Source organism: Nannobrachium achirus (assembly GCF_963921795.1).
Source record: "Nannobrachium achirus genome assembly, chromosome: 21".
NCBI classification, from domain to species: domain Eukaryota; kingdom Metazoa; phylum Chordata; class Actinopteri; order Myctophiformes; family Myctophidae; genus Nannobrachium; species Nannobrachium achirus.
The window spans coordinates 24,786,843-24,800,810 of NC_137828.1; the positions used below are offsets into that span (position 1 = coordinate 24,786,843).

At 42.6% G+C, this 13,968-nt stretch overlaps 1 protein-coding gene across 1 annotated transcript in view; it reads left to right on the top strand.

Annotated features, from left to right (window-relative positions):
- Positions 1 to 909: 909 nt before the first annotated feature.
- The window catches only part of LOC308306974 (F-box/LRR-repeat protein 7-like), a gene marked incomplete at its 3' end in the record, with an annotated part of 51,915 nt that continues 38,856 nt past the window's right edge, over positions 910 to 13,968 (top strand). Inside the window, exon 1 of the mRNA XM_080752033.1 lies at positions 910 to 968. Coding sequence (XP_080608159.1) covers positions 932 to 968 — 37 coding nt within the window. The 5' untranslated portion in view covers positions 910 to 931. The remainder of the gene's footprint in view (positions 969 to 13,968) is intronic.

Below are 13,968 nucleotides of genomic sequence, written 5' to 3' on the forward strand. Positions count from 1 at the left end.
TTGACTTGGAAATTAAAAGTTTGAGACACTGATCTAGGCATGTTGGAGTCAAAACTTTTCTGCGTGTGGGGTTCTTCATCATTGCCATTTTTGTGGGTGTTTAGAGTAGCTTTTGAGATTTTGGCAGCAGGCCTGCACCTAAATACCCAGAAAGCCTGTGTCTGTCTCTTGGTCTGCGGTCTCTTTAAATCCAGACGCACTGACTGGACTCTCTCTCTCTCTCTCTCTCTCTACATGTACCCTAATCAAATATTTTGCAGCAGATCTAGTGCACAATGCTCACATCGTGACGTTTTAATGTAATAATCAAAATCTACAAATTAATGAACTAGTTTAAAGTTTCCAAATGAATGTCCACACAATATTCGTATAGGCCTAAAGCATCTAAATACCTCAAAAGTGTAAGTACAGTAGGACTACTCAAGTAAATGTACTTAGTTACTTAACACCACTGCTCGCTCGCTCTCTTTCTCTCTCTCTCTCTCTCTCTCTCTTTCTCTCTCCCTCTGGTAGAGCTGTGATTGCACGCACTCAACCTGATCAACAGCTGCTTGCCATTTAGGGCGTTTTGCAAAGAAAGTTTTCTTGAAACCCCTTTCGAATCCGGATTTTTCTGAAAAGAATGTCCTTCTGCCCAGAGCAGGGGATGATGCTGGGCGATAGCAGCAGCAAGCCTGATCGTTCTGGAAGAAGCCGATCGTCTGGAAGGATACTATAGCTTTTTTTTTCGTGATGTGGAGAATTTCTCTGTCTTCAAACATCTGGATTAACTATTTGGAGTCAACTGCATGAATTCTTATAGGGTCCTTATATTATCTGATCTCCCCGTACGTGGTGCTTAAAGGACTGATCGCTTAAAGTCTGGATTGTAATCTGACTCCTTTATTTTGACAACATTATGTAGGATTACATAGATTATGTATTCTTTAAAATGGGTGCGAACAATGGAAAACAGTATGGAAGCGAGGGTAAGTTAACTTGTCATTTTTCTTTTTCTTCTCACTCACGGAAACATCTGTTTTTCGTTTTCCTCAAAGAAAAAAAAAATCCATCTAAAAGAATGTATTCATGCCAACAGAACTATCTCCACTGATAGTCTATTCAGAGATCGGAATATGAATGATGATTTTTGACATTATTTTAAGATGCAACACATTTCACTGGATGCCATGTCCTTGTGTAGCCTATTGTCCAAAGATTGGACTTGGTGTTCAGATAAAGATGTTGCAGACAGCAATGTTAGTTAAAGCTACATTTAAAAGTCAAGGCCACGTCCAAGAATGTGCATTTAAACCTTATGTTCATATAGCACAGAAGGTTATGATGACCCGCAGTCTTTAACGATTAAGGCAAGTTCAGTGATGCAGCCAGCCAGTAACTGCCATGGTGGAAAAAGTAGGCTACCTTTTTATTTTATTTTTAAGTAAAAGTAGACTATCACTGCATTGTAGAAATACTCAGCAGATCTTCAAGCTCAACAATGCGTTGCATTGTGAGCTTATAGATCTGCTATTTTTAGAATGTATATAGGAAACACTGGTTAATGAATGCTATGTTTTGTAATGATAATCTAAATCTTCAAAGTAACAAGTTACCAACGTTTTTAAATAATTGTAGTGGAGTAAAAGTAGGCCTACACTATTTGCCTCTGAGATGTAGGCCTATAGTGGAGTAGAAGAAAAGTACTCAAAATATACTTAAGTAAAGATAATTAGTTACTTTACACCACTGGATTAAGGTAAATTCAGTGATGCAGTAACTGCCCAGGCTGTTAAAGTGTTCAACACATTTCTTACTTCATTCTCTGTGTAGTTTATTCATTTCCACAGTAATGATATTCCACCCCCACAGTACACCAAAATAACTATAGTGTCACATATTTTAGTATAAATAGCCCCAAACACCAGGGCATATCTTTGAGATGACTTAAACCCTAGTAGCCCATGTCTAGCTGAGTTTAGGTTGAAATGACAACACCATTGTTTTTGACATGGCGGCCCCTAATGCTATTCTTATCTTGATATGAGCTAATGCCAGAGGCTTGTTCGCAATCCCTAGGCTTCTCCACTTTTGGAACATTTGGATGCCATTTTGTGCTTTGTTGATCTTCAACGCAAACAGGCTTTCATGTACATCAGAAAGTCCTTGTGTGTACACCGCAGACACTTTGAAACTAATTGCATGTGTGGGTCTGTGCTATGTGCCACTACTTTTTTCTGTTGAGGTATTTGAGTAGTAGGTATATGCATGTGTACACCATACTTTTATCTAAGAGAACAATCTTCTTTGGACTCTTTAATAGTCCCAATTGAGGCAGGGGTCTTCAATATTTTTTTCAGGCCAAGGATCCCCTAGCTGAGAGAGAGAGAGATGAAGCAACCCTCATATACAATTGTGTTTCAGATTAAACCTTTTCATAGATTTCATAGATAGATTTGTCTGACATCACTGTCATCCGTGTTGTGTAGTGTTGGATTCATCAGACGTCTAACCACTTGACCTAACTAAGACTAAGACCATTCACTCTTGGTCTGCTCTTTTTGAGCGGTGGTCACACCGTCTCCTATACGTGGCCGTGTGTGTGGGTATGTATGCGTCCGTCCGGCCGTCCGGCCGTGTATGTAGCCTCAAGCCTGCAGTACCTTTTCTGACCACACATGTTAAGGGAGGGGCGCTGTTGTTCACACACACACACACACACACACGCACGCACGCGCGCGCGCGCACACACACACACACACACACACACACACACAGGGGGGAAGGGTGGGTCAGCATGTGTGGTCAAGTATTATTATTATTAACAAACTGAATGTTTTAGGGTCAAATAAATTAGAGTGTGTGAAGAAACTACAGCATTGTAAAGCACACTAACCCCGCTGCACCCACCCAGTAGTGCTGTTGCACAGCCTCCACGACCACCGCTCAGTTCACACAGGTGTGATTTTTTCTCTCTAGTCTACACCAAACGTCTTTGCTGAAAATATCTGAGTGCGAGCTTGTAGATCGGAGATCTAGATCCCTCCTAGGGGTCCTGGATCCCCTGATGTAATAGCTATATCATTTTATTTGCTATCTCTATACAGTAAAGACAATAGTGGACACAAACAATTAGCTCCCAAAGACAGTAACCAGAGAAGTGTAGTGATTCGCGTGGAGCTGGGACACTATAAGCAATATGATCTCGCACCAACATGTCAAATGTAGAATGGTAAAGATATCTGTCAGAGTACAGCGCTGTGGGGAGGGGCAAATTCTGGGGATATTGTAGCCTACAGATGTTGCATCTAGAGGCCATCAGTTTTAAGTCTCCACCACAAATTATTGTCCACTATTAGAACACAACACAAGATTATCAACATCGGATACCAAAAACACATTTGTAGTTGTACATGATTCAACCAATTTGCACATATTTAAGTACATCACTAACTAGTTCAGTGTTAGAACATGCCATGGACCATGGCTATTATGTATTATAAACATATACTTATAAAGCTTAAATGAAATTATAATCAGCATAACACTGCATATATACGTATACGTATATATGCGCTCAGACTCGCTTGCTTTATAACATAAAGCCTGTTATAATAACCTATCCACAACTTTCCAACATCCCATAGTGCATTGCGCAGAAGTTGCACGGAGCTTCCGGCGCCGCAGCCGAGTGTGATCTACAAGCTCACAACGGTTGCATCTACGACGCGACGTGAGCTTATATGTCTGCTGTTTACCGGAAGTGTCCTACACATAATGCTCCAGTAAATGCTTGTGGAAACAGGTGGATAAGGTCAAGTATAAATGCATTTAAATCTGCATCACTATAATTACAGTCATAAGCACTCATAAGTACTCAATGTTTTATAACAATCAGAATACAAAGCATTTCATAATGACTCATGAGGTCAAATTTTGGCCAGAGTTATGGTGTAACCATATTTAGAGACTGGACTGTATGTTTGATAGATTTATTTTATAACTCTTGTACAAGCATCCTAAACGCCAAAGCAAAGGAGGATATTTTCTCTCCATCATTGATATATAAGGTAACTAGATGAGATAGCTAGATGAGTTTTGTAGCTGTAGAGTCACACAAATTCTAACACTTATCGTCATTGTCGGGTGAAAACCTTGTATGTCCAAAACCGTTTGTTTTGCATTTTTCATTTTCAAAATGATTTAAACTAGTGAAAACAGACGATCTACAAGCACACAACGCCTCGCTGTGTGCTTGTAGATCTGCTGTTTTCACTACTTTTGTGCGAAGGCCTTGTATGATGAAGCAGGGCTTTACTTTGCGAAAAAATTAACAAATTTGAAACTTGGAGATACGAGGTTTCTGCCCGACAATGATGTTATTCTCCCCCAAGGTGCCCACTATGCCAGGTGCCCACATTTCCCTGGTACCCACATAGTGCTCAGTCTTCCTGGTGCCCACTCTTCTTGCCCAGTTGCCCACCCCCTCACCCAAAAATGGTACCCACTCTTCTCTAGCGCCCACTCTTCTCCCCCCAAAGTCCCACTCTTCTGGGAGCCCGCATTTTCCTTAGTGCTCACTCTTCCAAGGTATCCAGAGATTTATTACACAATAAAGAGATAGCAGATGACCTCCAAATGACCTCTAAGCTCCCAACCCGACCACCTCTGTGGTTGACGGGGACTGGAACGTCAGTGATCTAATCTGACATTAAAGCTCAGCCTTGTTTTGATCGCACTCATGGAGTAATGGTGTTATCTCTAGAGGGCAGAGACTCCCTGCTTATCATCTGACATGAATCCAGCACCAGTTCTCCGATTTCTTGCTGTGGATTTCTCACAGACATGGACTGTCCACACCACACTGGGATAACATCTCTGTTAAAACGGAGCTATGCAAGGCACTCCGGTGGCGCAGTGGTAAAGTGCCTGCCCACCACCACCACGGAGGTTGTTGGTTCAAATCCTCCGTGGTGCATCCGGCTTTATTTAACGTCTATACTAGGGGTCTTCAGCAGGGGGTCTGGGACCCCTAGGGGGTCCTCAGAGTTACTACAGGGGGTCCTTGTGTGATAGAAACCTTTTTTTCTCCTTTTCTATGTTAACCACTTGAACCCTAGCATCCATATTCTGAGAACTTAAGCCAAAAATAGCCGATCTACAAGCTCACAACGCCTCGCAGCGCGAGGGGTTGTGAGCTTGTAGATTTTTGGCAAAGGGCTTGTAGATTTTTGGCAAAGAGGTTTGGTTTAGAGGGGAGAAAGAGCAGACTAAGTACAGAGTGAAATGTCAAGTCATGTATTGACGGTTCAAGTGGTTTAATACGTTTCTGAAAACAAATTGACATGAATCCAAAATTCAATGATGATTGTGCTGTCAAACAATGAAACTATATGGAATCTATGAAAAAGTTGTGGGGGTCCCTGCTTCATCTCTTTCTCAACTAAGGGGTCCTCGGCCTGAAAACGTTGGAGGGTGGGAGGGTGATAGATATCACTGCTCGTATTCGTACGGACTGGGGGGGGGGCGGCACTTGTCAGCAAGGAGTGTTGTACGGGAGGAGTAGAACGAAGGCCCTAACTACGTCCTCTCGGTGGGGGCTCCTCACTGGCAGATGATTCGGTAGGATGCAACAGCAGTGACAACACACAAATGTCAATGGGGAGGAGATAATTGGCCTATATAACGACTACATTGGGGAGAAATAAGAGGATAAAAAGCACAAAAGGGGGGGGGGGGGGAGCATATGAATAACCTTTGTGAATTACATCTTTATAAAAAAAAAGTTATGCTGAATTATGGAATTGTCAGACATTTGCACCATAGTGGTTAGCATGCCATTTTTTTGTTATTATTATTATAACATTAACATTCAGGGCTTTTAAACATACCAAGTCTGCGGTGCTGAGGTACGTGCTATAATATGTCGGGAGAACATCCAGAAGTCATGGTCAGATCACACAGAGTTGAATATGATGTCAGAGCAGAGGAATTCACACTCAGACTCACAGATTCTGTCCCAGAGAAATGGGGGGAAACAAACAGACTGTGGAATGACTGTTGGAATACAACTCATATGACTATAAAGAGTTGTAAACATTCATTAAGTATTGTGTGAGGTGTCCTAATATCCAGGAGGCAATGTCAAGGCCCACATGTTTAACATGTGGGCCTTGAGTACTGCTGTAGGCCTACTGCTGAAATACTGATAAAACTATTACACTTTATTAAATAGTGCATAGTAGTGGAGTTAACGCTTATCCTCACCAGTGTTGCCATGTTCACTTATTCTAAGCGGCTAAATATTGCAAGTTGCTTGTAAATATTGGTAGTCACGGGTTGTGTTATATATTTTGGGCTTGAGCTTCCTTTTTTAAGATTTGTTTTTGGGCTTTTTATGCCTTTATTTGATAGGATAGTAGACTGACAGGAAATGGGGAGAGAGATGGGGAATGACATGTGGCAAAGGTCGTCCGGAACGGGAATCGAACCGGCGACGCCAGCAGGCGCCCCTTGAGCTTCCTTTTTTTATCATTATTTAAACCAGTGGTTCTCAAACATCTCCATGTCATGGCTCCCCAAAGTAATAGAGTACAAAAGGACCCCAATGTAAACACGCCATTGTGCTTTCTTCTTGGGTTTAAATCCTATTAGTAGACCTTGTATCTGAACTGTACTGTAATGTGCTTTTCCTATTAGCGAACTGCTAATAAAGTATTATTCAATCAATCAACCAATCAATCAATCTGAAAATGAATGTTCTTTGGGAGCCCCACTATTAGACTTGTGTTCTAGTGTGTTGTTAAAATGTTTCAAAAATCTTCCAAATATTCCACATTTTATTTCAAGATTTTTAGATCTTGAGAGCTTGTCGATTGTCTATTTTCAAACAGCCGAAGTATACAGCACACTGTATAGGTTTAAAGTGCTCATTGTGGCCTGGTTGCTTCTTTAGGGCTTGTTTTTCAACCAGCAGTGTATTAAACTGCAAAGTCCATCAAGCACACATCTGTTTTCAAGTCCTACTCGACGATTAATTACACATTGTTCTACAAATATGCAGCAAATCTCCTACAACACTTTATATAAGCACAAGACAGGAAGCAGCAGGGTTGCTTTTCACAAGGTTGTTTTCCATAGAATTCAAACAACAAACACGTTGCAGACACTTAAGCGTAACTCCTTGAGTTAAACCGACTTTTATTTGCAGCGCGTCAACAACACAACAAGCCTTTCGGAAGATTCTTTTAATCTGATGAGCGTAATCCTGGCATCAGTTCTCTAGTAAGTTAATGTGTGGGGGAAGAATAACGCAATGCTGCATATATTTGCAATGTTAGTGTTTACGCAAGCTTAAAGTATTTTGGTCTAGGGGAGGCTAGGTTTATGAAAGAAGCATCAGTCTTTTGAGTGGACAACATCTGCAGCGTGCTCCTCAGCCATGACGTTGTGACTCATTTGTGAGGAGCGCTGGTGGAAGCTTTAGCAGATGTGCCGCCTCAGTGATGTCACCACAACATGTCATGCCTGTCTTGGACACATCCCACATGAGCTGTTTGTTGCATGTGCGTGTGATAGACAGTGTGGGCTTGGGGGGTGTAAATGGGTTGCTTATCCTTGAAATGTGCTGGCCTCTTGGAACCGTTTGGGTCATGTTAGCTTTCATGAGAGCAATGTTTCTGGAAAAGGCCAGGTCTAATGTAGGGGTCCGCTCATAATTTCCGACATCCCATTATTCCGACCGTTAGGTTAGTGTGAGGCTCAGAGGCGAGTGCGTCTAGAATACAAAAAAAAAAAAGATTACCCGCACACACCGACTACACCGACTTGTTAATGACATTGACTTGCTAATGACAACTTTATATAGACAACATTTTGGTCAATAGACCTTACGTTTTAAGCATTCAGCAGACACTCTTAATCCAGAGCAATTTACAGTAGTCCATCAGTAATCTAGGATCATAGGTAAACCAATAACCTAACATCAATCTAAAGTAGTGTAAAAAACATCACAAGGATGCAACTGGGACGTATCATCAGTGATGTAGCCTGGGGTCGACGGGTGTTTCGGGTCTCGCAACATCATACACCCTCGCCCAGGTGACCCAGCCGGGGTTGATCAAGTCCCGACTTACGTCCCAGTAGCTATCCACGATCAGTCCTATTAGGGAAAGACAGGGTCACTCAATGTGCTGCACCGGAACTACTCTGCCGGGATTGGGGGTACCATTCTGGCGCGTGGAAGAACTAGGCTCTATGGGTTGACTCCTGGCCGGGCTCCTCCTACGTCTCACCAGGTTCAGAACCTGTGCGTTGCACCAGACCCCAATCCAAACATTCCATTCAGCTGCTGCAGTTGAATGGCCCTCCTAAAGGCCTCACCGTGGATTTGTTGGGCTTCTTCCTCACGGAAGACACAGGCTGGGGCGCTAACCCAACCTGCTCCCGGGTGCCGTCTAAATTCCGGCCGTCAACCGAGTCTCCGGTGGTCACCAAACTATTCCTGGTTGTCACATAGTCTATTCCTATGAGCCACTATACATATACGGTAACTAATAGTGTAAAACACATCACAAGGATGCAACTGGGACGTATCATAAATAGTATAATATTAAAAGAAATGCATAATCTGTACCTACAGTACATTGAAACTATACACACTATAGCAGGGGTCTTCAACAGGGGTAGGGGTATCCAAATCTAGAAACCTTTTTTATATTAACCACTTGAACCCTAGTGTCCATTTTCTGAGAACTTTAGCCAAAAATGGTAGATCTGAGCTTGTAGATCGGCTATTTTTAGCAAAGAGCTTTGGTGTAGAGGGGGAAAAGAGTAGATTAAGTACAGAGTGAAAGGTCAAGTTTATTAAGTATTGAAGGTTCAAGTGGTTAAAAATCTGAAAACCAAAATTGACATGAATCCAAAATACACTGATGATTGTGCTGTCAAAACAATGAAACTATATCCATCTAAAAGGTTGTGGGGTCAATGCTTCATCTCTCTCTCAGCTAAGGGGTCCTTGGCCTGGAAACGTTGAAGACCCCTGCACTTTAGAATGCCAGATAAATGAACCTGCCATCTGTCTACATAACATGCTATCTTGCAGGCGACACAGATATATAAAAAAATAGTGTTCTACGACAACCAATCAGTCGCCCCTCGCCGATGGGGACAAGGTGCAACAGGTGGTGATCCCATTTGAATAAGTGATCTCATCACAGTCAGTCTGTATACAATCATCACGTCGCTCAGTGCAATAGACAACGACGGCGGATGAGAGCAATGTTTTGCACGTGCGTCGGTTTTGATCCATATAGCACCAATAAGCGGAGGGTACTTTCCCTTTTTCGGCCGCATTTGCATCGACCAAGTTTTTGTTTTGTTTTTCGAACTGTCAGGTTCATTTTAGATGGTTGCCCTTGACGTGTGTGTGTGAGAGTGTGGGGGGGGCGTAGCCGTGTATGGGAATACCTCTCCGTCTGGCTGGCTGGCTCTGGTAAGAGGCACATACTTCGTTCTTAGGAAAGCCACAAAGCCGCCTTTATGATGTGACAGAGGAATGAAGCACAATAAACAACTCCTCGACAGGCAGCCTGTCTGCAGTCGCACAGGAGTCCAGGCCTAACTAGGGGTGGGACGATATGAACATTTCATATCACGATTATTGTGGCAAAATAAATCGCGATTTACGATATTATCGCGATGATCAAAATCCATTATCCTGGGGCGGAACATTTGCCAAAAAATAGCAGATCTACAAGCTCACAACGCATCGCATTGCGATGCGTTTTTTTTGGGATTATCGTGAGTGTTTTTTTATCATAATATCGCTTATCGTCCCATCCCTAGCCTATACTAACGGTCCTGGCTTTTTAGTAAAGGCATCGCATGCGTTTGGCGAGGCAGCTTCCCCAGGCGACGGTCGCGGTTGGAGAGCACATCCCGTAAAAACCGAGCGGTCAGCGATTCAGTCCCCCATAACAGCCAGTGTTATCCATCAGCAACCATGTCTCTCCCCGTTGAAATATCCACTCCCGCTGTGATCCACTCACTGGAAGTCACTTTAGAGATGCCTGGAATGTCAAATTAAAACTCTTGCTTGGAATCCAATCGCATCCAGCTGAGATCGCCGTCTCTCCAGTTCCACTGAGTGTTCCTCTCTAGCAGTGGTGGAAAGTATAACTAAGTACAGTACCATGTACTCAAGTACTGTACTTAAGTACCATTTTGATGCATTTTTACTTTACTGTGTTACTCCACTACAGCCCAGAGGCAAATATTGTACTTTTGCTCATCTATTATTTGAAAACTTTATTTACTACCGTAGTTACTTTGTAAAACATAGCCTACATTAACCACTTTAGCCAAGCTCACAAAGTGTCACAAAGTGGAAACGTGTAATGGGATATTGTGTGTATAATGAGTACTTCCACTTTTAGTCTATTTTGACTACCAATATTGTTGTACTTTTACTCAAATGCATTTTTTATATCAGTCTTTTAAGTATTCCTATATGGTGGTATTGATATTTTGACTCAAGTAAAACAATTGCGTACCTCTTCCACCACTGCTGTGTACTCGAGTTGCACGGGACTGAAATGCAACACATTAAAAGTACCCTCGTATCTCCAAGTTTCATATTTGTATGTTTTTTTTCCATAAATGAAAGCCCTGCTTCATCATACAAAAGTGTCCCACAAAAGTAGTGAAAATAGCCGCTCTACAAGCACACAACGCCTTGTGATGTGTGTTTGTAGATCGGCTATTTTCACTACTTTAACTCGTTTTTAAAACAATAAAAAAGGAACGGTTTAGACATACAAGGTTTCCACCCAACAGCGACGTCATGAAGGAAAAGGTTCTGCATCAATTTATAGGCAATAACATTTACAAGGCTCTCTAGCGGGGCCTGGATGACCTGAGAAGTATGCTGCTGTTGTCAACAAATGCAGGCTGCAATCATCTATGAAATGCAGTGATTATTATTTAGACGTCTTCCTCTGCTGGTTTCCAATGAAAGTAAAAGGTCAGAGATGAATTTCTGGAAAGGTTATTTTCCTGCAGATATCAAGAAAGGGACACTTACTCAATACAAACGAGCACAGACGTCTGTGTATGTGTGCCAAGGCCAACTCTTCAACCAGAATCGAGGAACATAAAAAGTCATGAAAGGAGAAAGGAATGATCGGCATCTTTTTCATTATTTTCTTTCACACAACCATACCATGCTAAAATATTTTCACAAGCTATAGGAGATCGCGGCTTTGATTTCAGGTGCTCTCTCTGCTTAACTGTGTTCTTACGCTCGATTGAGTCACTCTGGTCTTTTCTGTCTATTTATGTTTCAGGCCATGTGCACCATGCACTATTTCAATAAAGGAGAGATCACACCGATTTGAACAAGAAAGTATTTACTTGAATAATAGGCAAAGAATAATTACAAAATACATTTTTGGCAATTAGACTCCATAAGCAAAACAAATAATATTAGGAAATAGGAGGGCGGTTACACTCCATTAACATTAAACATATGATTATGTTTAAATAGCATTATACATATAGATCAGAATTTAATAGGGAGAGCCCCCCATGGAGTCTAGACGCTGGTGGTGGCAGTGCAGGTGAACCTCCGTTAACTCTTGACAAAGGAGACTAGGTGGTGTTGGGGATGGAGGTGGGTTGCTTGTTGCATGCTGAAAAGTGAATGACATGGTTCAGAGGCAGTGGAGATATTTAAAGGCAGAGTCCAATCGCCTGATTGGCTGGGCTGCATATTGGCTAGAAGTGCACGCCCATAGGCTAGAAGAGCACGCACTTTGAGCTGAGAGTAACAACTTAGATATTTTTATTGAACTTACGCTGACAGCTACATTTCAATAAAGAAGCGGGGAAAAGGAAGTGACGTGGGCTAAAGCAGAGTACGGTTTAGATCCTTTTTATTGAACTGCTATCTTATTACATTTTTCTTAGAGCCGCATCCCACTTCCAAGCCCATACACGCCCATTTCGCCTCCACTTCAACTCATAGCTAGAGCAGATGTCGGTAGAGCGTAGGGAATAAAACCGCCCATAACTAAAAAAAAAATTTCTCAAATTTTTTTTTTCTCAAAAATTTATTTTTTCTCAAATTTTCTTTTTCTCAAAAAATTATTTTTTCTCAAAAAAAAAATTTTCTCAAATTTTTTTTTTCCTCAAAAAAATTTTTTTTCTCAAAAAATTTTCTTTTTTTTTTCTCAAAAAACTTTTTTTTTCTCAAAAAACTTTTTTTTTCTCAAAACTTTTTTTCCTCAAAAAACATTTTTTTCTCAAAAAACATTTTTTTCTCAAAAAAAAACATCAGATCGTGGCCACCCTGTACCTCAGGGATTTGTTTTCGACGAATATTTACTCCTATAGACGCAACGCGACGACCTAGAGGGGAGGCCGGCGTAGCCGGCCGACCTTCTAGTAAGCTACATGTTGCTTCCTTGGCCTACTGGCTGTCTGCAAGCACAAAAAGTCAATTTGTCCAGCAGTATAGCCTCGAACCCACACACACGCGCACGCTCGCACGGACATAGAGATAAGCTTTCAGCTGGTGGGATAATAACAAAAACCTTTTAGTAATGATGGGGGGGGGGGGGGAGAGAACATTATTTTCAGGCTAACAGAATTGCATTTATTGAAAGGTCGGTTTTCTGCAGGGTAATTGAGCATAATTCACACACGGTGGTCAAACGTGCTGTAGGCATACGTATTCCCAAAAATCAGGCTGTCTTCAATGTTTTTCAGGTCAAGGACCGACTAGCAGAGAGAGAGATGATGCAGGGACCCCCACTACATATTGTATCGAATCATGTCGCAGATTAAACTTTTTCATAGATTTCATAGATAGCTTCAGACCTGTTTCACAGCACTAACATCAGTGTTGTGTAGCGTTGTGTTTGGATTCATGTTAACCCTTAAGTTCTGTTCGGGTCATTTTGACCCGTTTTACATTTTCATATGGAAAAAAAAGGTAGAAGTTTACCTTTTTTCCACCTGAAACTCACTGGCCTTAAAGATTCTTCTGAGATGAACATGTAAAAAAAATATTTTTGCACTACACCCATGCTACACCCCCCTCATATTTTTGAGCGGTGGTCACAACGCTCCTATACGTGGCCGTGTGTGTGGGTATGCGTGTCTGTAGCCTGCAGTAACGGGTATGCGTGTCTGTAGCCTGCAGTAACCTTTTCTGACCACACATGTTAAGGGAGGGGCGCTGTTGTTCAGACTCACATTCACACACACGCACGCACGCACGCACGCACGCACGCACGCACGCACGCACGCACGCACACACACACACACACACACACACACACACACACACACACACACACACAGCCTCCACCGCTCAGTTCACACGAGTGTGATTTTTTGAACCTTAAGTGCTGTTCGGGTCATTTTGACCCGGGAAGCACAGATGCACAGAAATACACAGTATTATGCCAAAACACAGACACACAGTCACCCCCACTTCTAACACCCCCCTTCCGAAGCCCTATTCCCCACCCCGCCCCACCCCCACTCCACCTCCTCACCCCCCCCCCCCCCCACACTTAACCCCCCTTCCCCTGATGCACAGAAATACAAGGAATCATGTACAAACAGATACAATCACCCCTAACCCCTTCCACCCCTCCCCCCTCACCCCACCCTTGCCCCCTCCTCCCCTCCAAACCACCCAACCCAACCCCACCTCCCCCCCCCCCCCCCCCCCCCGCCACCCCAGATGCACAGAAATAAAAGAATGCATGTATACTAACACAGACAGAAATTCACCTCCTTCCCCCTCCTATCGCCCTCACCCCCCACACACACACACACACACTCACACCCTTCACCCACTCTCCTCCTCACCCCTCCCCTCCTCACCCCTCACCCCTCACCCTCACCCCTCACTTATCTGAAGTTTTCCTTGTGACTGTACTGTATCTTAGGGGATATTTTACATTATTTTACATA